We start from the raw sequence: 26,931 nt of genomic DNA on the forward strand, positions 1-26,931 counted from the left end.
TTTTTTTAAGAAATTGTTTTCCATATGCCATTTAAGAATTTTAAAAATTTGGAAAAACTTTGGACAGGACAATGTAGTTAGTGCTATTCCCACATTAGCTACCTTTCCTGGCACTGTGATAAAACACCTGAGAAGGAAACAAGGGAGGACTATTTGGGGACAGCATCGAGGCAGGGCAAGCTTGGAAGTGAAAGCAGCTGGGGGCTTCTGCAGAGTAGACCTTTCAGATCGGAGCAGGCCAGGAGCAAAGGGACCAGGGTCAGGGTAGGGCCACAAGCACCATAGCTTGCCCCCAGTAACCGCCTTCCTACAGCCAGGCTCTGTCTCCTAAGATCCTGAAAACTCCCCAGTCAGGAGGAGTAGTTCCAACCCAAGCCAGAGTGGGGACATTTCACTGCTTCTGATCCTGAGATGACAAGACAGTGACTTGGATTAGGATAATAGTGCAATAGACCTAAAATTAACCACTGTACAAAAATTTTTACTTCTGTACAATGTTTTCTTCTCTTAAGATAAAGTAATGCAGGAAACCTACACCCTAGAAGTAAAAACATAAGTGGGGTAGAATTCAGACGCTTTTAAAATGAGGCAGGAGGAGCTGGAGAGCCGCTCACTGGTCAGAGCACTGGCTGCTCTTGCAGAGGATCTAGACTTGGCTTCCAGCACCCAGACTTCGTTATCATCCTTAACATCATTCTGGGGATCCAATGCCCTCTGCTGGTCTCTGCAGGTACCAAACATGCACATGGTGCCAACATGCAGGCAAAACACTCATGCACATAAAATAAAACCTTAAAATCAAAACAGCAAACCCAAGAAAAGGAAGATGGAACTGGTAAAGACAGATGCTCAAGTCTAAAACTACACAGTAGCTGTGGACAGCGTACATAAGCTCTGGCCATCTAGACAAGTCAAAAAGAGACAAGCAGCTAGGTATGGTAGTGCATAGGCATGCTTGTAACCCAGCACTAAGGATCTATATGAGTTTGAGTCTAGCCTAGTCTACATAGTGAGTTCCAGGCTACTCATGCCTCCTGAGACCTGTCTCCAAAACCAAACAAAAGAAGTACACCAAATAAGTTTGGTTTCCATGTCGACAGCAGTCACTGTAAAAAGTGTTTTCACTGAACTGCACAAGAACTCTTGAGAACCTAGCAATTTGTCCTCCTCTCATCTTCAGGGCTGTGATCCTCCCACAGAGACAGCAGAAGGCCGGAGGAAGAAAGGTACAGAATGCTGGTATGAGCAATGTTTCCCCACCAAATCATGTATTCACAGATGTACACATATTTCTAGGTTCTCCCTCCCCAAAAGAAAACGTTTTCTTTGCTTTCAGGCTGAATCTGCAAAGATACACAATCACTCTGTAACAGCATCCTTACATGAACAGAAACAATGAGAACTTAGAATACTTACTAAGCAAGGATTATTATTATCAGGTTGCCAGTAAACAGTTTAATGAGCTGCTTCAAACTGTGATAATTTAGATGTAAAAGTTACTCATTTCTGATGAAAATTCTGGAACACATTACAATTGAATAAAATATTTATTACTTTTTCCCCTGCGATATGACATCATTTAGTTTTGCTAGCTCTCCAAAAGACACAGTTGCAGAACCTCTTTCAGCTGGCCTTGCCTGAAAACAAAAATGAAAGATATTATAGATGAGGCTAGCCCAAGGTAACGCCAATCATATATATATTATACGATATATAATATTATATATTATACATATATATTCTGTATAATAAAATATACAATCAACATGAAAAGTTGATCAAAAAGTCAATCAGCAATAGAAAACAAACAGCATCAGCAACACAACCCTCTGAAGTAAGTGATACCTTAGTACCATTACCTGAGAGTCATGGTATTTCCATCCGATCATGTTGTAGATCTGGTACGTGGCAGGTATGGAGCCGTCCTCATTTCCGTACATTTCTAAAAAGACACACGTGGCTAAACTCTGCAAACAATAAGCTGAGGAAAAGTATTAATCTGCTCAAAATTAAAACCCACCTCAAAGAGAAACGGGCACTAGGATGGCTGCAGGACGGGGATTGCCTGACATTATAGAAACAAGCTTTTTGGAAACAGATACAGAGCTATAGGATCTGTGTTTTGAGAGGAAAAACACACACACATATACAAAACCAAAACGCATCAAGTCTGTACCTTATAAGAAGGAAACAGCACTGCAGAACGAATACCACAGCACAAAGGCCTCTGTGACTGCAAGGAGGAAGAGTAGGCGACTCACCTCTGTAAACAGCTGCAGCTGCCAGCATCGTGTCTCGGTGCAGCAGGGCTTTTCTGTTCCAAGAACAGTTGCTCTCACCCATACCTAAAAATAGACACAGGTAGTTTGAGAAAATACTGCAAACCCCTCAGGCAGCTCAGTATCAAGACATGGTACATCTTATCCAACACTCGTATGCACACACAACATACCTCTCTCTCTCCCTTTCTCTCCCTCTCTCTCTCTCTTTCTCTCTCTCTCTCACACACACCCCCACACCCCTAGGCCTGGGTTCAATTCCCAGTACTGTAAAAACAAAACCAAATTAATGTAATATCAAATTAATGTTATATGTCTCCTTACATATACATTTTAACCTATTTGAAAGGCCATGTTCAAGATCATTCGACAAACTAAAAGAATTTTTAAAATGTTGTAATTATTCTAAATATTAAAATTTACTACATGAGCAAGTGTCTCCTACTTACTTTCACTAATCAAGAAATAGTCATCTTCTTCAATAGTTTAAAAATAGTAATCAGGGGCTGGAGAGATGGCTCAGCAGTTAAGTGCACTGGTTGGTTGCTCTTCCAGAGGCCCAGGGTTCAGTTCCCAGCACCCACATGGTGGCTCACAGCCATCCGTAAATCCAGTTCCAGTGAATCTGATACCTTCTTCTGACCTCTGCACACAGCAGGCACATACATGGTAGTGAACATACGTACATGTAAACATGTTAAATAAATAAATCTTTAAAAAAATAGTAATCATTTTAAAATTTATTTAGGTAAAATTTTTAAATTTGTTCCATTGGTTTTATTAAAAGCAGTCAACACGAGGCTGGAGAGATGCCTCAGTTAAGTACATTTGCTGCTTTTCTAAGGACCTGAGTTTGGGTCCCAAAACACACCAGGCAGTGCCCAGCACCCTGGAACTCCAGCTCCGTGGCTCTGACACCCTCTTCTGGCTTCTAGGGCACTGCTTCAGGAAGTAATGAGATTCATTCTACTAATAAACAGTGTATTTTGTGAGTTTGACGGTCCCAATTCATAAAAATTATTAATAGCTATACTCTAGTAAGTTAAAAAAAATGTGAGGAGCTGGAGAGATCGTTCAGTGGTTAACAGCACTGGCTCTTCTTCCAGAGGACCTAGGTTCAATTCTCAGCACCCACATGTCAGTTCACAACTGTCTGTAAACCCTGTACGAAGGGATCTGACACCCTCACTGAGATGTACATGCAGACAAAACACCAATGCAAGTAAATAAATAAATAAATACATAAATGTGGCTGGGTGTGGTGATGCACTTGTGCAATCCCAGCACTTTGGAGTGGAGGCAGAAGGATTGTGATTTCAGGGTCATCCTCAGCAGTGTGAGACCCCTTTTCAAGTACATGAACAAACCAACAAACCAACAAACCAAAAACCTCCAACCAAACAAACAATACCAAAGCAAACAAAAATATTGAGGCCAGTGAGATGGCTCAGTGCTAAGAGCTCACTCACACTGCTCTTCCAGAGGCCCTGGGTTCAATTCCCAGCACCCACCCCAGAGGCTCTCCAGTTGAGGCTCCCCCGCCCTCTTCTGGCCGCTATGTGTATCCACACATGTGCAGCATACACTCAGACAAACTGGCACAAAATAAAAAATTAAAACAAATCCTAAAAAAACCTTTAAAAATGATCCTCCAAACAGTGACTATCAATCACGCAGTGACCAGAAGTAGAGCAGGGTTCACACTGCAACAGTGTGTAGCATTGATCAACACAGCACTTCACTTTCTGCCCAGCTTTCCCTGCCCTGTCCTTACAAGGCTCGTGGAGTAAATACACACGCAGCACATTGACAATGCGCCAGATGGTCTAAAATGTCTTCCATCGTTACTCGCATATTTGAAGTAAGAGTGTGAGGCATGTGTCATCACTGTGGGTCTGACCCAGCTCGGTCACTGAGAATTCCAGAACTGCCGCACCACCAACAGGAACTCTGCGGCCACAGTAGCCCACTCTTCCTCAGGAACACACACTGCCGTACCGGGCTCCCCTTTCCTGTGAAGTGCTGAGGACTGACCCAGACCACAGCTGTGTAACTCAGGGTATGCATGGTTCGACCTTTATTAACCCCAGTTTTTCGTCTTGAAAGTGGACTGCCTTGTTCTGCACTGCTGGGGAAGCTTTACTGATAACCATCAAGTAAAGATGTCTGCCATAGCAGACTCCACCTGAGCTTGGGATAACAGAAAGAGCAGCTAGCTGGTAACTTTAACATTCTCAGTGTTTTCACATTTAATCTTGGCCAAAAGGCTGAGAAGAGATTTCTCACCATCGTTTTTTTGTTTTGTTTTGTTTTTGTTTTACAATAAAGTGTTTATCTGTAGCCTTGGCTGTCTCGGAACTGCTCTGTAAACCAGGCTGGCCTTGAACTCACAGAGATCCACCCACCTGTCTTTGCCTCCCGAGAGCTAGGATTAAAGGCATGAGCCACAATTGCCCGGCTTTCTCACAGTGTTTTTAAGGTTAATTTCAACTGCTTATTAAAACAAACTTTAATATGGGTTACTGAAACAATGCTGAGTATTGCTATAAAAAACTGAACTTACCTTAAAACCACTGTGAGAATGTTGAGAATTCCTCATGTATTCATCAGCTGATACAAAACTTGTTTGTAAAATTAGGTCAATATTCTGGACTTTTTTTCTGTGAATTTATAATGATGGCAGCTAAAATCAGCTACACCTCAACCACTCTACAAACAAACACAACAGAGATAGAGAAAAAAGCCCATAGGGAGGTGCCAACCTTCAGGTTGGCACAGCAGCACCCACAAGCACCCAAGGTCCTCCTCCTTCACTCTCAGACTTTCCCACTGGACAAACAGTGGAGACTTTAGCATACAACTTAAGCTCCTTGCCTCCACTACCTACAACTTGGACAAGTCCCTCACCTCTGTGCCTCAGTTTCCTCTACAGCATGACAGACTGAGCATGCTGGTTACTGTCTTACCTTTCTGTAAACCATGCCTTACAAGAATGCAAACAATGGGCATGTATGCACTCAAACCTCGTCATCTCTGGAAAATGCTCCCCAGACAAACCATACAGCTCCACTGAGAAAACCTCGACGCTTCCGATCTCTACCATTCCCCCTCAGCTGCTTTCTACACACTGAAGCAGCATTACTGCATAGTTCCTCAACACGGAGTAGGATCTACATAACCTCTTACATCTTCACGCCCCACGATCTCAGACACACCGTTCTCCGTGCCGCGACTCAAAACATTCCCTACCCTTCATCCTCCTCGGCAACTCCCTTTAGCTTAGGTTCAGGCTTTTCTGTAGAAGACCCCTGACATCCTAAGCAGATTTAAGGCCAAATCCCCTGTGTCTCTCTCACTTTACAGCTGAGGTTTGTCTGTCTATCTTTGGAGTTCTTTCATCTAGAATATTAGCAACTTGAGATCAGACACTGTATCTACCACTAGCTAATGGTACCACTAGCTACCACAGTAGATACTCTATAAATAGTAAGTGAATAAAGTCCAGCAGTTAACGTTTTTGTCTAGTTTATGGAATAGAAATTTTATAAATTATCTTTATGTAATTCTTCTTAATCCACCTACAGATAAAAGACATTAAAGACTTGATTTCTGTAATAGGCCTCACAGTACAGATAAGAGATCCGTCCAGAGGGTAAGCATTAGGAACTATTCCTCTAACTCTAAGACCTATTTACAACTCCAGGGGACAGGCATTACCTACTCTTGGGAAGCGGCCTGAAGCACCCTTCTGGCAGCTTTAGAACAAAGGTTCTAAAACTTGGGCTAGAAGATGGTTAAAAACCTAAGCAGTGACCTGCCTGAAGACCACGTGTGGCAGTTTGAAGAAAATCACCCCAGAGCCATATCTGAATGCCCTGTGCCCTGTAGAACTCTTAGGAAGGACTAGGAGGTATGGCTTTGCTGGAGGAGGTGTGCCACTTGGGCTTACCTGTAAATCAAGGTAAGAAAACCAGAGCCAGATTCACTGGTATATACCTGCAAGCCCAGCACTCAGGAGGGGGGGAAAGAAGACCTCACTGAGGTTCAGCCTGCAACCAAAGCAAGAACAAGGCTAACCTGAGGTACACAGTCAGACCCTGTTTTGAAAAATCAGTGGTCAGAGATGTAGCTCAGTGATAGAACGCTTGTCTTACATGTGCAAGGCTAAGGGGTTTTATGATCCCTAGAAAACAAACACTTTACACACACACAAGACGAGCAAGCGTTGTTCTAGGGATGAGGGAAGCACCCACACATGGAAAGAAAAAATAAAAGCCTCAGAGAACTGCACAGAGTAATTACTGTATTTTTAGATGAGTGGGCCTTTCCACCTGATAGGTCTAATTGCCTGTTTCTTTCTATTTTCATTCTTGAAATGAATCACGAGTACAGCATTTATTATAGACGAGTACAAAATAAACACTGTATTCGAAGATTTATCACTGGAGCCTAAATGAGAAATAATGAGTTCATCACCATGTCTCAAGGTTTTGGATAAAAGGAATCCATGATTCTATCAGTGTGTTCAGTACTTGAGGAAGTGTTAAAAAAAAAAATGGTTGCTGTGGTTTATCTTCATCATCTTGCGCATACACCTATAACCTACCAATCCTATTTTTCATGATGAAAAGGGAGCACAGTGAAAAGTTCTGGGCTCTGTATATTTCCCTGTGCTAACACGACAGTGTAAGGCCACACTATGAAGAGTGCTAAGCATGTGAACTGTGCCTTGTGAGAAACAGGCAAATAAGAGAAGCAAACGGGCCAGACCCAAATCAGGACCAGACAACAACAAGCAACAAGGCCAGTTAAGAAGCCAGGCCAGGAGACAAAAGTTTGACACCTAATTCTGCCACTCAGATTCAAGCCTTCTCTTTAGCCCCAGTATTTCTTCTCACTTAAAAAAAAAAAAAAAAAAAAAAAAAAAAAAAGGCAGTTATTAAGAGAGGTACTAAAAAAAGCAAGTATAACAATGTTTGTAAACCATGTATCTATGAATAAAAGAACAGGTAAGTACTTTTATAAATTTCATTATTTCAAAACATAAGTCTGAGAGCCAGATAAAGGCTTCCCTAGCTAAGCATAATTCTGTTTCACAGACCCCAACTTTAACTCCTCCAGCAATCAAAAGTGTCTATGCTATTAGAGGGTGTGTGTGTGTGTGTGTGTGTGTGTTGGAAGTCTCAATGGCAGGTATTCATTCTTGTATAAGTCATATTTTCACAGTCGAGAGGCAGGATCTGCATCCCTCTGCTCCCCGGTGTCTTCCTGGCCACTATTCCTCTGCCTGCTGGACACCCTCACCCTGCAGAGGCTTGCTCCACTTAGCCATTACCTGCTGCTCCTGCTTGCTGGCAGACACCAGCCTAGTCAGTGCCCTTTGGCAAGGTTTGGTTCCTGGCTCAGGTTTCCTGGGCACCTCTGGTCCTGCCACCATTTCTGGAAGAAGGGCTTTCGATGTTCCCTTCTCTCTACCTCATATCCTTGAGTCCCATTACTCCACCTCTGCCTCTGCATGTGAGACAGGCCCAAGGAAGTTATCACCTTAACTGCTGTACTTTGAAATGGGTCACCAAGCACCTGGTTCAGACTGCGTAACCCCCCACTTTCAGCGTGATTAATCAGAACTGTTTTTTGACTGTTCTGAGAATGCTCACCTACAGCAGCTTTCACCCAACTTCCAAGATCACTACTTCCTGTTTCTTCCAGGTCACTATTTCAATTATATTTGTGGAGTCATCTTTCACTTTGGTATTTCTGTCATATAAATAACAAAATCCCAAGCCAAACTGACCCAACTTCCTCTGTTTGCTGCCAACTACCTTTGCAAGGTCTGACTGACTTTAATGAACCCTTCAAACTCTTAACTTTTCCCTAGTTATTCACCTTCTTCTCCAGCGAGTATTTCAGTGTTTCTACACAATTCTCATACTTCACACTTCTACATAGTGATACTTCCTCTGTAACAAGAAAAACAGACCCTTGAGCTGGGAACTTCCTGCTAGCAAACAAAAACACCTAGGGCTACTGGGACTATTCTCCCTTCCATCAATATATCTGCCTCTGCGTTCCCTAGTCATCTCTACTGCAGTGATGTGGGACACTCAAATTACTACAAGGGAGTAAGAGGCTCATCAGCAAACACATACAGGTGATCAAAATCTCTAAGCCTGTGCTCAGCAAATGCTTATTTCACAAAGGCCACTGTAACAGGTTGGGGATACAAAAGGAAGAAAGAAATAGCGCATCCTTGAAGACCTTTGTCTGATGCAGATTTTGACCTCAAGCGGGGATGACCATGAGCAGAGACAAATCAGGAGCTCTCTACTGACACCAGGATGACTCTGCAGGTGTGGCAAGTCCCAGGGATGCTAAGAATGAACCCTGAAAACAAGAGCAATTGTAGAGACTTTTGAAGGTCTCAGTGACAAACCTGGTACACCTACATGATGCCACTCACGAAGACAAGTTAAAGCTCTGGATCTGAACTAGTGATAAAGGCCTTCCCAAATTTTGAGCAGGAGACAGCAAACATATATATTGGAAAAAATGTATTACAACACATTAATTTGGGTAGCTCATGCCTGTAACACAAGCTAAGGCAATCTAGCCTGAGTCCAAGGCCAGCCTGGGCCACTCTAAGAACACAATCTCACAAAAACCAAACCCATCCCAGATTCATCTTATGAATTTGGGAGGTAAAATTATCAATATATTTTTGGTAATGGAGATGAAATAGGGAAGGAAGAACAATGTTAAGAGGGTCTGTTACGATTTAAACATGAAAACCCACCACCACCACCAAAAAGCCCCCATGTTTGAAATCTCCGTCTCCATCTAGTGGAGCCATTTCAGAAGACTGAAGAGGTAAGGTGTAACTGAGTAACTGGGGTGCCATACGTCACCTCTGGCTCCCTGCTGTGCTATCTCCAACTGCCTTTCCCTGCCACAGTGCCTTCCATGGTGTGACAGGCTACACGCCTTAAACCCCAAGCCAACAGAAATGTCTCCCTTAAGTTGCTTCTGTTGGATAGTTTGGTCATAAAGACAAAAGTAAGTAATCCAGAGACTTTAGGTTTTGTGCAGAATCTGACTCTCACTTGCCACCAATCCCATCATTCAACTCTACCTCACCGTCCTCTGCCAAACTGCCTTCTTCCAGTTCTGGTCATGTTTTTTTGCAAAAGGCTTTGCATGTGCTATTCTCTTTGCCTGAGACATGCTCCCTCACCTTTTCATCTGGTTAGCTCATCTTAATTTCTTTCGAGCATGGCTCAAATGCCATGTTCTCAAACCAGGCTTCTTTAATCCCCAGACCAACATCTATTCTCAACTAAACCCTCAATCCTAAAACTCAAGCTATCTAAGGTTTGTAATTTGTTAAAAGTATGTGTGAGTGTGTATGTGTAAACACGAGTTCGTGCATTAGGTCTGACATCAACTGCTGCTACCGGAAGGCACTGAAATGTTTCACCACAAACGTGCCCTTCGATGAATTCCTCCTATGTTACTCCAGAAGCAGCCACAGTGCTGCAAGCTTCAATCCCACAGCACTAAACACAATTCTGATTTAACTCCTCTTTGTGGGATCTGCCAGGTGTCCGCCTCCTCCATTTTACACCATCAGCTCTAAGACATCAGCTGCTCTACCATCCCTGGAATAGAGTACACTGTCAAATGCCTCTAAAGTGGAGCCTACACATTATTTAAAATGCCTTACCTTTTAAATCTTCCATCAATTCAAACATTCCAGGATAGTTAACTTGAATTTCATCAGTATCCTATTTTTAAAAGAAAAAGGTAATCGTCATATGACAATCGCAAACAAGTAAAAATCAAGTTTGGAAGGGAGTTATAACTATTTTCCAGAACACTCTGTCATGGATAGGGAGGAAATTTCCTCTGTCAAGAGTCTTACTAGTCATAGGCATGTGCTCACCCGAAGAACTGTCTTGTTTTTTATATTCTTCACAAATGTTAGTTTCTAGAAGTCTAACAACAGTTACTACGTACCAAAACGTAGTAAAATAAAATTAGCCATCACAGCATAAAATTTTATGCTGTGTCTGTCCATCTGTCCATCTATCCATTTATTTATTTGAGACAGGGTCTTACTATGTAGCCTTAGACTACTCTTGAATTCACTATGTAGATCAAGCTGGCCTCAAACTCAATGATCTGCCTACCTCTGCTGAGATTAAGGCCTCTTCTCGGTTTTGTAAAATATTGCTCCAAAGGAGTGTACCATTCTTGGTATTACAAGACCAAGTAAGGCAGGGAGTGGGCAGAGCAAGCTACTGTTCCATCTCCCAACTCTGAATATCCACTTAACACACTGAACTCAGATATAGAACACAGCAGATACTAACCTGGAAAGAAAAGACACTATGTTTCCAACTGTCACCCTGACAGCATGGAGAACTACCTGGGAAGAGTCTCAATGAGGGGCTGTCTGCATCAGGTGTGCCTGTGGGGGCTGTCTTGTGGGAAGACCTGGACCACTAGACAGCACTACTCCCTGGGAGTCGGGTCTTGGATTGTAGAAGAGGGGGAAAAGCGAGCTGAGTAATAAGCATGCATGCACTTATTCTCACTCTGCATGACTTTGTTGCTTCAAGTTCCTACCTGGATAGAGGGCTGAAGTATCAGGTGTCAGAAGGAGACTTCTTTCTACTTCATACCCATATATATCCCTATATATCCATTTTATTATTCCTTTCTGTTATTTTAAGTATGCATTGGTCAGGTTTGTGTGTGTGAGTATGTGAGAGAGAGAGAGAGAGACAGACAGAAACAGAGAAAGAGGTCATATTTGTTACAGGACTGGGAACTGAACTCAAGAGCCTCACACAGGCTAAGCAAGGGTTCTTCTACCACGAAGCTGTATTTCCAGTCTGTGTGTCTTCTTAATAAAACTGTTTCAGTGAGTAATGGATATTAAAATGGTGATGATGGCCATTTAATCTTTACACTGTTTTACATTAACAAACTATTAAAGTGATCCTTACTCAGACACAGTAGTTCAGGTTTAGAATCCATAAATCTGTGAGCAATGGCAAGTTTACAATTTCAAGGTATATTTGAACTACAGCAAGAGTTCAGCCCAGCTTACAGTGAAGGAGACCCTCCCTCGAAACGAAAAGAAAATAATGAAGGGCAGAGTAGCTCGCTACTAATGCCAGAACTCAAGAGAAAGGCAGGTGGATCTCTGAGTTCAAGGACTGGTCTACACAGTGAGCTCCAGAACAGCCAGAATCACAAACTAGAGACACCCCCCTCACACTCACACACACACACACACATACACACACACACACGGTGAGGGGGGTAGGGGTGTCATCATACGTAGCCCTGACTGAGCTAAAATCCATAGAGATGCACTTGTCCATGTCTTCTTAGTTCTGGAGTAAAGGCGTATACCGCCACACACTGCCAAATTTGGGCTTTAAGGACCCGACGTATCACAGACATCTAAACCACACAGCCTACTTTACAGCTGCAGAAAACCATGCATGCTTCATATGATCCAACTCTCCTTTGGTAAGTGAAGCTAAAATAACAACTTTCTCCCAGTGGTCAACTCTGCAGTTATAACTAAGCTATATGAACCTCAAGTCACTCTTCACTATCACCATGAGAACACATCACCCCTCTCCATGTCACCCCCTCCCAGACCCCATCTACAAACTTTGGAGGGTGCACATTCCCATAACTCTTTTCACCCCAATTACAGGCTTATAACAATAATGTGGCAGGTAATTCTGGAAATGAGTGGACTTACAATGGTTATCATACTGTACATAAAGGAATATTAAAATTAAAGCTTTAAACTAGTGGTTTCTTGTCAGTCACATGGATCTCAAGATCTGATGAAAATCACGGACACTTTTCTCTACAAAGCAACAACAAAAACAAACAGTCCTGTACACGGGTTCCAGTGTCACTGGACTCTAAATTTGGTGAGGACTATAGAACTGAAGAACACTATACAGGAATTTGCTCTGCTGACTGCTCTACCCACAGTACCTAGAACAGTGCCACAGCACAGAACTCATCAATAAATGTTTCTTGCAAGACTGAATAAATGACATAGAACAGAAAGATATTTATTGTAGCACTGTTTCTAGTAGCAAAACAACAAAACAAAACAAAAAAACCTGGAACATAAATGTTCAGAGAGTACACATTAAATGAAACCAGGACATATTCACATTAGTGAATACAACATAGACACTATGATGGAAGGCAATTATCTGCTTTCTTTATCAAGGAATTCCAGTCACTTCTAATTATGTTCAGGTATGTTTTATATCTGAAGTGTTTCGAAATCAAAGTAAGTTTATTCAACTCATCTGAGGAGGGTAATAAGTCCTGTATCGGAATTGTGGTTGCAGAGAGGAAGAAGAGAGAGGATTCTTCTAGAAATTTATCCTTGGAAAAGGAGCAGGACAGGGAAAGAGAAAAAGCAGGTATTTCCAACAACAGTTAAGCCACCCCATACTATGGCCATTTAATATTAAGGGTCACCCGAGGTAAAACGCATTATATATATTTTTAAGAGATGCCGAGAACTTAATCACCTCTCCTAAATTCCCTTAAGTAATAGAGACAAGGTAAGGGTTCAAACCATCATTGAAGCCAGGTGTGTATGCCATAATCAAAGCACACTGCAGGGGAAGGCAGAGGAACAGATGAAAGCCCACAGTCACTTCCCTAGCAGCCTAAGGTAGGTGAGGCCCAGACCTGAAAACACATTCCCAAAAAAGTGACTTGTAACCAGTGCTGTACCACATCAGTCTACTCAAAATCTATGTTTTCTACACTTACTGCTTACAGATCCTCTCTATCCCGACTGAAATACAACATGTTCTACCTTGACTAAGCCTAGACGTAGAGAATGTTGTCATTTGTGTCTGCCTGAACTGAGAGGGTCAGTACCACAGATGCCATTATATAGGTACACCTCTTTTCACATCTGTAGTGGTTTATCCCAAATTACGCCTATCTTGGATTTGGAGATTCTGATGGTACAGGATTTTTAAAAAGTCTTCCTCAAATGGGCTGGCAAGATGGCTCAGCAGGTAAAGGCACTGAGTTCAGTCCCTGAAGCCCACACAGAAGGAGAGAACTGACTCCTCAATGCTGTCCTCAGACCGCTACACACAGACCATGGCACAACTTCCTCCCTCATAAATAACAGAATTCAAAGAGACGTCTCTTCATAAACTTTGGAACATTTTCTTGGAGTGACTTATCCTGGAATCTAAAAAGTTTATATTCCTGACCTGTCAGTCAGGTTGTGTTAATGCACACTAAAGATAATAAGGCCCCTCCCCCGAGAAAAAGAAGGGGAAAAAAAGAGAGGAAAATCACACCAAATATTCCAGAATACCATCAACATATGCCGTTTCATACCTGTAAATTTTTTTTAAACAATGCAATTAGTAGGTTCCTTGTGGGTTCCTTGATTCTCCTGATACTCACCACAGTCAGCGTATTGAAGCCAGCTCTTCCAAGCAAATGTCCTAGGTCACTGACAGCAGTGAAAGGAGAGACATGTGGGGAAAATCCTCCCTCCCTTTCTGTTTCTGCTAACTGTAATGAACACCGGAGTTCATAGAGCGTGTCACCTCCAAACATTGCGCCAACAAACACCCCATCTGGTTTTAAGACATAATGAATCTGCAATAAATATAACAAAACTATTCAAGTTTTACAAACAGAAACATCGAAAGAGTAAATGTTTCCAAGTCAAGACTACCAATCTTACTTTGCCAAATTAACCAGAAAGTAAACAGTGTAAGACAAGACATCCTACAATCACTGCTGCATGACGTCCAGCACTTGAGTTTATTCCTATTCCCGGAATCTGGGGAATTGTGAGTTCTTTTGGCTAAAGAAATGCAGTGTAAGCGGCAGCTCACGAGTTTCAGCCTGCTCAGGCCAGTTCTCACACAGTCCCACCTGCTTCCTTCCAGCTGCTCCAGGAGCTCCATCCCCACTCCTTAGCTGCATCATCTCCCTACCATTCAGTGACAAAGACCAACCTACAAGAACTTACCTCAGGCTTGATGAGAGGAACACAGAGGGCAGACACAAACACACGCAAGTTCCTCCCCAGGACAGGCTCACAAGCAATAGAGAAGGAAGTGACAGAGAGTGTGCTTTGTGATGTCAATTTGTTTACCCAGTAATGAAATCTTTCAAAAACATATCAGAAGCATCTCTGTGATCACTATTAAAGTTCTCAAGGACTGTCATTCAATGTAATGTCAAAGAATACCAATGCTATAAATACTCAGTTTCACTCCATTCTCTATCAGCTATGAACAATGAAAAGAGAAAGATTCGCTGATCTGAGGTAATAAACTATCACAGAACAGAAGCGACACAGTTTCTCACCTGCTCAAGTGCTCTCGGAAGGTCATTCACCCAGTGCAAACTGAAATAGAAACGCATATTTGCTCAACCTTGCTTAGTATAATTATCACTATGACAAACCACAAAAAAGTATGAAACTTTGAAGTCTGAAATTATACTGCTTTCTATACTTCCACATCTCTGATCTTTTTGTTTCCATACTTTTGCCTTTTTTAGAATGACAGAGCTGGAACCAGCAAACATTATTTTTTTAATAATCTTTTATTTGCTAATGTGTCTTAAGTTTCCTGTATTCTTTTCATGTTTTGATGGCTCATTTCTTTTCTGTGTATGCAATTCCATTGTCAAGATGTACCACAATTCACCCATTTAGTACAGAAAGACATCTGTGCTGGATAGTTTTATGTCAACTTGACACAAGCTAAAATCATCAGAGAGGAGGAAAGCAATTAAGAAAATGGCTTTGTAAGATTGAGCTGTAGGCAAGCTTGTAGGGCATTTTTAAATTAGTGATCGATGCGGGAGGCCCCAGGCCACAGTGGGTGGTGCCATCCTTCAGTTCTGTAAGAAAGCAGGCTGAGCGGGGCTGAGGGGCACCCCTCCATGACTTGCCCATCCACTCCTGACTCTGGATCCTGCTTGACTTCCTGCCCTCACAGCTTCTTTTTTTTTTTTTTTTTTTCAATGCAGTTTATTCAGGAACCTTGAACAATCATCTGACCCTGGGTAAAGCCAGCCCACTTTAAATAGCCTCTGAGTAGCCAACCTCAGCATGCCACGTGGGCAATGCAGATAGGTCCACATACATGGAAACAAGCCAGATCCTCAGCCTTAGCCAAATGTGGAGCTGTTTGTGACAGAGAGCACTCACCATCGGGAAGGTGGAAGGCAGAAACCAGCTCCATCTTTAAGGTGCGGCATTACGCAGCTCTCTACAGTTCCCCCTTTTTGTTTTGGACGCATCAGGCAAGAGTAGAGGTCTGATCTCTGATATTAGAAATAAATTGGGACTTTGTACTGATGTTCATTTAGGTGTCATCCACCAAAAGAGCATCAGACCTGTCCGATACCTTTTTCTCAGAGGCGGGACCTGGGGCATCAACCCGCATGCAATCAGACATGCTCTTCTCTGGTTCCAAAGCGGCTGACCCTGAGTGCAGTGCTTAGCCTCGCATCCTGAGCGAAACATTTTGGCTTTTTATGGTAGCCAACCATGCTTGGGGAGACTGTCCTGCTTCAATGGCTGTAAAGGCCTGAATGGTCATGGCTGCATTACGCTGTTGTGAGACTCTAATCTTGCATATATACCACAGGCAAACCAAGGTGACCAACACCAGAAGGCCTGCTAACGCTCCCATGCCCGCCCATTCCCTCAGATGATTCATGGCTGCAGCAATCCATGATGATAATCCTGTGGCTAGTCCTGCGTCCACTCTGGTAGAATTTGCCGTAACAATGGCCACTCTCAGCTGCTCCGTCGTAGCTAGTAAATTTACTAGCTGGTTACTCGCATGCCTCGCTGGGTGCCTGTGCCCGTTGATGCCCTCACGCTATGACTTTCTTCAGACAGAAAAGGGATCTTGGAATTACAGCTGCCATTGTTACTGCCATCTCATTGGTGGCAGTTGGAGCTACCACCACGGCATTAGCCAGGAGTCATACTGTGCAGACTGCTCAGACCCTGAATAACCTTTTAGCTAATGTAGCTCATGCCTTAGATGTACAAAAAGGAATTAATGCTCAACTAAAAGGAGGTTTGATGGTGTTCAATCAGAGGATTGACCTCGTGCAGGAGCAAATTGATACCCTATGGCAAATCGCTCAACTTGGCTGTCAATGAAAGTATGCTGGACTTTGAGTCACTAGCATACAACATGAGAATTTTCCCTATGCTGCAAATCTGTCTAAACAATTGTCTAGCTATATTTTAGGTAATTGGACTGGAGAATTTGATACTACGATGGAGCAGCTGAGAGTGGCCATTGTTACGGCAAATTCTACCCTCACAGCTTCTGAGTGAAGGAACAACCCCCCCCCCACCAAGTTGCTTTGGCCATAGTTTTTCATCACAGCTACAGTAACCCTCAGACAATATCTTAGTTGCTTTAAGTTTTATCAATTGTGAACACAGCTGCAGTGGTTATGCGCACTTGCTGTTCTTGCCGAAAACTGAGTTCAGTGTTCAGCATCCAAATGGTGGCTCACTACCACCTGTAACTCCAGTTCTAGGGATCCTACATCAAATTCTGGCCTCCTCGGCCATCAGCCATGCAAATAACATACACACAAGCAAAATACTCACATACATTAAAAAAAAAAGTCTAAAATATTGTTTGAAAGGGTAATTTATTATTCATGTGCATGTTTTCGCATGGTTTTAAGTCTGCCTGTACCATTTTGCATTCCCACCAGCAATGAGTAAGAGTGCCTGCTGCTCTACACCTGGCCAGAATCGGTGCTGTCAGTGTTTGGACTCTGTCTGTTCTAATAGGCAGATAGGACATCCAACATCTCTTAAAGTGGTGGAAAACAAAACAACAAAGCTTTCTAAACTTATGCATAATAAACCTCTTAGATCTTGTGTTTTCTGCTGATCCTGTTTATTCTTTCATGTAAGAGCTTTAGCAAACTGTAGAAACTTGGAAATAAAAAGACAGGACACTACATCTTATTTCCAGTAGGGTGTTCTGAATTTATAATCGTTAAACAGAAGAACCTTACAGTTTATAAATGAAGATAACCAGTTTGTAACTAAAAAGAATTTACACTATCACACTGAAGAACATAGCTCAGTGACAGAGTGCTTGTCTTTAACAGCCGAGACCTCGGTGTCCTTCCAGGGCAGAGTGGGAAGGTGTCACTCACCCCACAACCCACTGCTGTGTGCCTAAGTTAGACGTGCTGAAAACCTCTACTCACACAGGCGTGCGCACTAGTGCGTGCTGCCTGTGCGCGTGCTGTGAAGACCGGAGGTTAGCCTCGTGCACTGTTTCTCAGGTTCTGACCACGCTGTTTTTAAGTAGGGTCTCTTCTCTTACTGGTTTGAAGTAAACTTGAGCTTGTTGCTGACCGGGGAGCCCTAGGAATCTACCTGTCACTGCCTCTCTAGAGCTGGAATTACAAGCATGTGCGGCAGGCCTGCCTTTGATGTGGGCTTTGTGAATCAAGCTTATGTCTTCACGCTTCTGCAGCAAGCCCTTACCAACCAGGGAATCTCTCCAGCCGCTGTAACATACTTTTTAAAAGTACAAATAGGTTACCGACCTTAAGCTGCTAACCACCAGGTCAAACGTGTTTTCTTGGAAGGGAAGGAATTCTTCATCAGCTAATACATTCACAATAGGAATATCTGTTTCCAAGGAATTTCTCTAATGATAAAATAAAAGTTCAACATATTTAAATAATGTTTCAATTACTAGCACAATCATCATTAAACATTGCTAATGTCATATTTACTTAGCAATTTTTATCAAAAAACAAAACGCAAAATGTGACACACAAAAAGCACTCAAGAATCTTTGTTAACTTACACTTAGCTGCTTCAAAAATATATAAAAAATATATATCCACTCACACTAAAACAAATGTCAGGCAACTAAACATTATAATGCAACAAATGAAGCCACAGAGTACTGGATGTAAATATGGGTGAACACTTTCACATTCTTAAGATTTTTTAAAATTTATATAACATGACTAAAAAGTTAAAAACTATAAATGAAAAACTAATTTTAAAATTTCTAAATAGCAATAAACAAGGTAAATGCAAAGTGGGAAAATATTTATTATAATTTTTGAAGGGTTAATGTCTCTAAAATGTAAACTTTTAACAATGACCTAGAAAAAATACACGCAAAAGTTCAAATCAATGAAGGTGACAGGATAGGCATGTCATATATTACTTTAAAAATTCAAAGTTGGGAAATAGCAATGAGCGTCTGGAGAAGCATCTCAGTAGTCGGGAGCTGCTCTTTGCAGAGCTGCTGGAAGGGCCCAATAGCATCTGCAACTCCAGTGTCTAGGGATCGATGCCCCTCTTCTGGTTTCCATAGGCTCCAGACCTGCACGGGGTGCACACACACACAACCAGGCAAAAACACTCATACACACAGAAAACACTCACTCACACACGCAGAAAGACACTGATAAAATCCAATAATCCAGTTATCTATCCACAGCTATTTCACTGAACTAGCTATCAAAGAAAAAAAAAATTAAAAAGGCATTATTGGATGTCGCTTATTGGATTAACAAAAACAAAGGCTGGGCCAGGGTTGCCAAAAAAAAGAAAAAAAGAAAAGAAAAAAGCACTTTAATGTAAAAGCTTCACTCATCTTTCCAGGGACAATCTGGAGATGCATTCTGAACATGAAACATTAATCAATTCTACCAAGAATTTACTCCCAGGCAAAAATAAATAAATCAAGCACCCTTGGCTGCTTTTTGTGACGTTAGCAGCGTGGGTGGCCACCGAGAAAGAAGAAGTGCAGCAGACCTCTAGAAGCTGCTCAGGTAAATCAACCGTATAATGCTCACATACGGAAAGGCTAAGCGCTCATTTAAGAAGAGGCGTACAAGCATAAGAAGTATTCAAACAGAACAGAATGACACTCCATAAAAACATGTTAATGTACTACTGTTCACATGAACCTGGCGATGGAGGCTGTCACGTGTTTATAAAGGTAGGAGACTAAATGTCACAACAGCTAACTGTCTCTGGATAGTCAGATAAGGAATCTCTTTTCTTACTATATTCCCAGCACTACTTGAGTCTTCTTCATGTACATATATTTACAATTACGCTTATATTACATTGTGAAAGAATAAAGAACTAAAAATTAAATCAGGAGATTAGAAATAAACAGTATTAGAAAGACACCTACCAAAGCATGTTCTGCAATGTCTGTTTGGAAGATCTTTCCCACTGTCTCCTGCAACGGGATAATTACAGCATATCAAATAATGCAAAAACATTTATAGCTGCAGTAACAAAGCCCAACAATTACTGAAATTTCCAAAGAAAGCAAGCATACAGCAATTTTTCAGTTTTGTAATATTTTCTGACCAATTCCGGTATGATACACGAGTTTCGTTAGAATACATAACAGCACAGATTTAAATACATGCAGCTAATTACGTTCAACATACATAGCAAAACAGGGAATACAGATGTGAACACCAACATCCCACAATACTCCAATACTTGAACTTTTCTTGGTTTAAGATGCTCAAAGTCTCCATACTCCTGTGACAAAAAACTTGAAAACACACACAGTTAAGGGGCTTCATTTTACCTGTTTCAATGCTCCTTTCTTCTTTCCTAGAGTAAAAGGGTCTGACATCTTGCAGGCATATTTTTTATCTATTTTATTTGGGTTCTTACATCTACCACCCTTCTTCACCCCAAACCTCTCCAACCCCCCAAGACTAAGTTAGAAGGGAAAGAGGATGTAGACCTCTTTGACAACTCAGTCTGTCAGATGACTGGATGGCCCAACATTACAGAGGAATCTTGGGTGGTTGACTATCCAGGCAGCCAGCCGTCTCTGTCATTTCAGTAGTTTTAGAAGCTGCTTGCTCCAAACTCCCTGTTCACTCAGGTAATAGTTATCCTTCTAAGGTCTCTGATAGAGTGGAAGACTCGATAGTTATAATCTTACAGTTTTCCTTATTAAGATTAAAGACATACAAGCTTAAGTTGTTTAGGATCTAAGGAAATGTTTTAGGGTCTAAAGAGATGTTTCCTAGCAAGTCCAGGAAAGCCAAAGCTACACAAGAAACCCTGTCTTGAAAAAAACAAAACAACAACAAAAACCCTGCCTACAATGTCTGTTTCACATTAAAATTTCCCCAGAACCATGCTCTGGCCATCATTACCTCCTCCAACATTTAATGCATGTCTTCTGGGCTCTTTCTCTCACCTAGCAACAGGAATCCTGTTTGGGTCAGCCTGACCAGTCTATCTCTTCATTCACAACACTACTGAGGTCTTCAGGAAACCTCCTCAGTGAGTCTGCTGTGGCTTCCCTTTTCTGTTAGAGAAAGGGCTATCTTCCAGTTCATTCACACTCATTGTTCCCTGCTCACAGCTTAGCAAGAGCAGAGAAATAACAATACTTTGTTAGGCAGGGGAAAGCAGGACAAAGAGGGCAGGACAAAGAGCTGTTTGCTGATTTCCTTGGTGTAGCCTCTCCAACGTGATGGATTTCATGCTACCAACACAAAGCTGCTTGATGCAGGCTTGGTAAGGAAGGTGCAGAGCTGGCTCTCAGACACCAGCTCCAGGACACTACTATGGAGCAAAGAATTAGGCTAATCAATATGATTACCTATCTGTCTCTCACTTGAAAATCGGAACTAAAAGATGTAAAGACAGGGCAAGGATCTCTGAACTACAAAGCTCATACACTGAAGGTTAAAGAGAGGTATGCTATTGGCAGGGCACTATTTTGTAGCCCTTGACAATTTCCATGGTTTAACTATTTCTGCTATAGTTGGTTTCAAGTTATCAACAACGTGCCATTGAACAGAGCTGGGTAAGAGATAACAATGATCAATCATGAGCTGGAAAAAGCTTGTTAATTATATGTAAAAGTAACTTTTATTCACCTGAGTTAATTGTCATCTTGGAAACTCCCGGAAAATCAGGAACAATGATCTAGTAACCACACTGAAAGTCCCCAAGCACTTCACCAATCAAAGGTTAGCTAGATAGACAAAATGCTATTGTTCCCTGGGCATTTCTGTTGGCACACTGTGTGACCCGGACACTCCATGAAGTCCCCCAGATCCCCTAGGTCAGCACCAACCCATCAGTTTATGACAAGCTTGCTTCTGCTAAATGGGAACCAACCATGTGACTACCGAGTTAAAAAATCCCGTTCCTTGCTCAGACCATAAGAAAAACCCAGCTTTGCAGCTGCGCGGGGCTCCTCCCCACTCCACTGCATTAGACGGTGGAACCCCAACTGAAGCCCCAAATAAAGGCTCTTTGTTCTTGCACACGTGGTGGGCCTCCTGGTGTTCTCTGGGGTCTTTGCTATATGGGCATAACACTGACCTCTATGTGCACCAGCATACAAATATACATGTATACACAAACACACACACACACACACTCGCTCCACGAATGCTTGCACATGCACACAATTAGTCAATTTTATTTTTCAAAATTGTTTAAGCTAGTATATAAAAAAATACCTTATTCAAATGTTGTGCTATGTAGCCTCTTCCACATCCCACATCCAGTACAAGGGGAAAATCTCTGGAAAAAAAAGAAGACAAAGAAGACAAGCTTTGCAATACAGTCCATAAAATAAGCAAGCGCTGATTTACTTAAGTAATAACATATAGAGAGAGTCTATGCAGGCCAGTAACTAAGCACAGGCCCTGACACTGAACAATGAAGAGCCAGCCTTGGGGTGGGGATATAGCTCAGCAGTGCAGCAACTACCGAGCATATGTGAGACCCTGGATTCAAGCAAAAAACAAAAAACAAAAAAACCAAACAGGCTTAGATATGGATTTGAAGAACATACTAATGAAGACATCTGAATTCAATCACCCAAAGACTAAAAACAAGCTAAATGTACACTAACATGGAAAAAACTGGGATACAGCTCAGTGGTAGCGCCTGCCTAGCATGCACATGGCCCCAGTTCAAGCTCCACATCGCAGGAAAGCCCAAGGTACAACATGGCCCTCTAACTACGCCCTCTTAAAAATCCTGGTGCAGGAGAGGCAGAGGCAGAAGGATCTCTAGGACTTGCCTGCATAATCAGCAGGCTGCAGGCAGTAGGAGATCCTGTCTCAGAAAATACAGTGAAAAGCAACCAAGGAAGACACCCAATGACAACCTCTGACCTCCACAAGCATAAGTATATATGCACACATGCATGCACACACACACACACACACACACACACACACACACACACACACACGTTCATGAATACAAACGAAAATTAGTAAGACTGTATAACAAAAATTATAAAATATCAATACATAGGCAGAAAAACACTTGATTATGAAGGGACAGTAAGTATTTAAGCTTTAGAATGAGAAAAATATGAGTTCAAATTTTGGACCTGTAATTCACACTAACATGTTACTTGTAAGTGATGCGGCCTTGCTCCCTCGTCTATAAAACGAGAGATGGACCAGGGACAGAGAGCACCTGCTGCTTTTGCAGAAGACCTGGAGTCAGTTCCCACACCCATGCTGGCAGTCACAGCTGCCCGCACCTCTAGCTCCAGGGGTTCTGAGGCTCTCCTCTAGCCTCCGTGGGTACCCGCACGCGTGCACTCAGGCACACACATACACATAAAATAAAAAACAACAAAGTTCTTTCTAGAAAACAGAAAGATTATCGCTTTATTACATGTTTAGCACAGTACAGATGTTTAAGAAAACGAGTTGACTGATTTTAACAGGAGTGGGCCTGAGCTCTCACAAATTATATGAACATCTATGTAGTCTTTCAAGTTATTAGAGCAGAGAGCTGATAACACAAACTACTGTGTCTGCTTGCTTCTCCTCATGATACAAGGACGCGAAACTGTAGGCTTGTGCATGCTCTGCACAAGCGGCTCAGATCCAGGCCTATTAGGTACACTAATAACACAGAGAACATCAACACAAGGACATTTACCAATACTCTGAATAATTTAATTCCAAACACTTAATGTTTAAATTATCCTTTCACATGAGTCATTGTAGACTTGGCTTTAATATTCTCGGCACTGCAGCACTGAGCTTGTAAACTCCAAACTGAAAAGCAAAATTTATTGTTTCATTCATCAAATCACAAATAAACTATAATTTAGGCAAATAATAATAGTATCCTATCTTTTTTTTGTATCCTATCTTTTGTCTTTAAAATAATTCATGACAAAAATGAAATAAGGGGGCCTATTTGCAATTAGGAGGTATTTTTTACCTACAAAATTAAAATAATCCTTTTAATTTATAAAGATATATCTAAAATATTGCTCAAGAGTCTGATTTTATGAAACCTTCCCCACTTTCAACAAATATGATAAATTCACCTCATGTTGGTACAATCCAACAAATGTCACTTAAACAAGTCAACAAAAAGGAGTAATTTACTAATACCAGCCAGCAATTCTAAATAAACGCCGTTATTTGGCTGTAGTCACTACATGACGGCAAGCTTTAATCAAGAAAGCTTTCATGATGCCCAAAACAGCAATATATCCATCAAAATTCTTATCCTACTTCATCAAAGTGCTCTTTCTCAATTCATTCCCTATAAAATTGTCACAAAATCTTTATTACTATTAACAATGCTTAAGATAAAATGGGCAAGGTGTCACCTATACTAACTGGGAAACAAATCTAGGTAGACTTTCTCCTTCACTCAAATGGCAAAAGGTTCTACTGTTCACTTCAGTAAAACCTAAACTTAGGTTTAATAAATCTTAAAATTTCCCATGGAGTCGATTTTCTAGTTCCACATTTTGAGCAATCTCTCCATTACTAAACTCACTCAGGCTTAAAGAAGGCTACAAGTTTTACATTCATACTTAAAAAAAAAAAAATAAGATAATAATGAAGAAAATGTCATTTGCTTTCCCAGACCAAAAAGAAAAAAAAAAAAAAAAAAAAAAGGCTAGCCAGTGTGGTAGAACATACCTATAATCTCAGCATTGAGGAGACTGAGGCAGGAGGAGTGCCATGAGTTGGAAGCCAACCTGGGCTACTTTGAGACCATATCTTAAAAATCTAAATCACCAATCCGAGTAATAAATTTCCCATATTTAACTATTCCACATATAAAGCTCTCATCATTTAATTTCAGGTCTCCGCTCAACAGCTAACCAGGAGCGAAGAAGCATGTCTGGAGTCTCATATACCAAACAGGCTGAGGAAGGAGGATTGTCTAAGACCAGTTCAAAGCAAAGCCTAGATGTTACAGCAAGACTGTTTTCATAAGGGGTGGGAATGGATGGGGGAGACACGGGCAGAGACACTAAGAGATAGAAAGACAAGGAGAGGGGAGTGAGGGAGAAAGAGAAAGAGACTGTATCTTACTACTGTCTCCTACCTGGCTATGTCAAACACACGGTCTGCAATCCTACTTCCAACCTGAAAGATTTCAAGAGTCAGTGAGTTAAATACACATAGTATGTTTAACAGAGAAGTAACATTTTTTCCCCTAACAAACAAAACAAAACCCAGCCCTATGTACACATACTTGGCCTCTGTATTCTATGTGATAAGAAAGAAAAAGAAAGAAAGAAAGAAAGAAAGAAAGAAAGAAAGAAAGAAAGAAAGGAAAAACATTGTGTTGGCTGTCACCTTGACACAAGCCCAGACATATCACTGAGAAAATGTCTTCGTAAGATTAGCCTGTAGGCCAGTCTGTGGGGCATTTTCTTGATTAATGACTGATGTGGGAAGAACCAGCTCATTAGGGATGGTGCCATCCCCGGGGCAGGTGGCCCTGGATCGTGTAAGAAAGCAGGCTGAGCAAGCCGAGAGGACCAACCAGTAAACAGCGTATTCCTCTAGGGCTTTAGTTCCAGTTCCGGGCTCTGGGTTCCTGCCCTGGCTCCCTAAGTAACAAAGCAAAATGTGCGAGTCTAAGATAAATAAACCCTCTTCCTCCAGTAGCTTTTGATCACAGTTTTATCACAACAGAAACCCCAACTGAGATAAATGCAATTGATACATTAGTGTTCACAGACATTAGCATGAGATTATATTAAAGAACTATCAAATCATATTAAAAGTATCCACTTAGCCAAAGATTATTATAAATCAGTACATAAATGATCAAATAGAAACTTACAGCAAACTTCGTGTGACTCCTAAATGAATTAGGGGTTTTTTGTTTGTTTGTTTGTTTTGTTGTCCAAGAAAGGATAACCCAGGCTGGCTTTGAACTCATACAACCCTCTAATCCCCCAGCTTCTGCCGGATCAAAGACATGTGCAACCATTCTCACCCAGTCTACATTAACAGCTTTTTTTTTTTTAAAGTAACCTTTGTAAATTAGTAAACACCAAGTCTGGGAAAGTATAGAGCGCAGCTCCCCAAAACAATATAAAAGAAGTTGTCGGGTAAGTAGCACCTTTCACTGGGCAAGCGTCCTCAGCAAAGTCTACTACTCCACACATTCTACCCAGCGTCTTACAAACATCCCGGAGCCGTCACGGCTACCTGAAAGTTCGTCATACAGTTTTTGTTTTGAGGGGGTGATGGACAAGGGATTATGTATGTCAGTCTTTCCCCTGAGCAGCCCACTTCACCTTTTGCTTACTTTAAAATAATTCTCATATACTTTACTGAATATATTCTAGTTCTACACGTCCACAAGGCTTCTGTCGGGTTGTAATCCAGGTGTTAATATTTAAAAATAATACCAAAACAGAGAGTATATGAAAGAGTTTACTCGGAGGAAGGGACGCAGAAGAGTTAGGGCCTGAGTGCTCATGAGGGCAGAGACAGAGAGGAAGACTGTGGGTGGCGACCAATGATGACATCACAGGTGCCTAAGGAAGCTGGGAATGGGCTAGTGCATCAAGATTTGTGAACTAACACCAGGTGCTTTTTATGAACAGAAAGAAGATACATACTGAAGACTTCTACAGGTCCTTTCGGCCTCAGGAGTTTTGCACTTACATTTTCTTCTTCCCTCGTCCCATCTCCCACCTCAGCTCGACTAATTCCTCACACTCTCTGCCACAGCAGCCATTCTTGACAATCCCAGTCACCAATACCATTTAACTTTTCCTTCTCCATGTTTTAGCTGCAAACACAACACTTGCGCACGTGGGTCTCGCTGCCTGCTCAGCGCTGTCCGGCAAAAGCAGGGATCTTGCTCTGGAACTCAGGCAGTGATGGCGAAGGAATGGCTGCCAGGCACACTACCGAGCCTCCCGCCCTTCTAGGACAACCCTAGCGGCCCAGAAGGGAGACGCTTCTTCTCAAGGTCACCCGGCCCCGCAGTCTCACCTCCTCTCTCAGGTAGTCAAACTTCACGGGCTCGGGCTGCCGGGCGGCCCAGTTCTTCTGCTTCCTCTTCAAACCTCTGTCGAAGATGTTTAGGGCTCTGGGCGAGGCGCCGCCCGAAGGGGGAGCGCCGGAAGCGGCCTCCCTGCGACCGCCGCTCCGCGGGGGCCCCACCAGCCGCGGGCATCGGCGCCAAGCAACGACCCGCCGCAGCATCTCCGGAACCGGCGCCGCGGCAGGACATGGTTTCCACGGTGCGCGTGCGCCGCGGGGACTACGGCGCTCACAGCGATTC

At 42.1% G+C, this 26,931-nt stretch overlaps 1 protein-coding gene across 4 annotated transcripts; it reads right to left on the reverse strand.

Annotated features, from left to right (window-relative positions):
• Positions 1-1,528: 1,528 nt before the first annotated feature.
• Ndufaf5 (NADH:ubiquinone oxidoreductase complex assembly factor 5) lies at positions 1,529-26,909 on the reverse strand. Of its 4 annotated transcripts, XM_021642557.2 has the most exons (11): positions 26,640-26,903; positions 24,727-24,767; positions 21,861-21,924; positions 19,544-19,591; positions 17,925-18,028; positions 14,682-14,721; positions 13,764-13,961; positions 10,000-10,060; positions 2,262-2,345; positions 1,860-1,942; positions 1,529-1,637 (listed from the first exon to the last, which is right to left on the reverse strand). In XM_021642557.2, the coding sequence occupies exons 1-11, from the start codon at positions 26,850-26,852 to the stop codon at positions 1,551-1,553; spliced, it is 1,023 nt and encodes a 340-aa protein (XP_021498232.1). In that variant the 5' UTR covers positions 26,853-26,903; the 3' UTR covers positions 1,529-1,550. The 4 variants fall into 4 exon arrangements, with proteins under 4 accessions (XP_021498232.1, XP_021498234.1, XP_060239164.1 ...); XM_060383181.1 differs by lacking the exons at positions 1,529-1,637; positions 1,860-1,942; positions 2,262-2,345 and adding an exon at positions 8,139-8,239 and having other exon boundaries at positions 26,640-26,909; XM_021642558.2 differs by lacking the exons at positions 1,529-1,637; positions 1,860-1,942; positions 2,262-2,345 and adding an exon at positions 8,545-8,663 and having other exon boundaries at positions 26,640-26,909.
• Between the last annotated feature and the right edge of the window lie 22 nt (positions 26,910-26,931).

The sequence above is a fragment of the Meriones unguiculatus genome, chromosome 4, assembly GCF_030254825.1.
Source record: "Meriones unguiculatus strain TT.TT164.6M chromosome 4, Bangor_MerUng_6.1, whole genome shotgun sequence".
Classification (NCBI taxonomy): Eukaryota; Metazoa; Chordata; class Mammalia; order Rodentia; family Muridae; genus Meriones; species Meriones unguiculatus.

What these genes read in the sequence shown, in the direction of transcription:
- Ndufaf5 (XM_021642557.2), bottom strand. Translation starts at nt 26,852, where the DNA reads ATGCTGCGGCGGGTCGTTGCTTGGCGCCGATGCCCGCGGCTGGTGGGG. An exon ending in GCTTCAATACGCTGACTGTG is followed by an intron (nt 10,061 to 13,763) that starts GTGAGTATCAGG and finishes TTTTAAAAATAG; the next exon opens with GATACTGATGAAATTCAAGT. An exon ending in ATTGATGGAAGATTTAAAAG is followed by an intron (nt 2,346 to 9,999) that starts GTAAGGCATTTT and finishes GTCTATTTTTAG; the next exon opens with GTATGGGTGAGAGCAACTGT.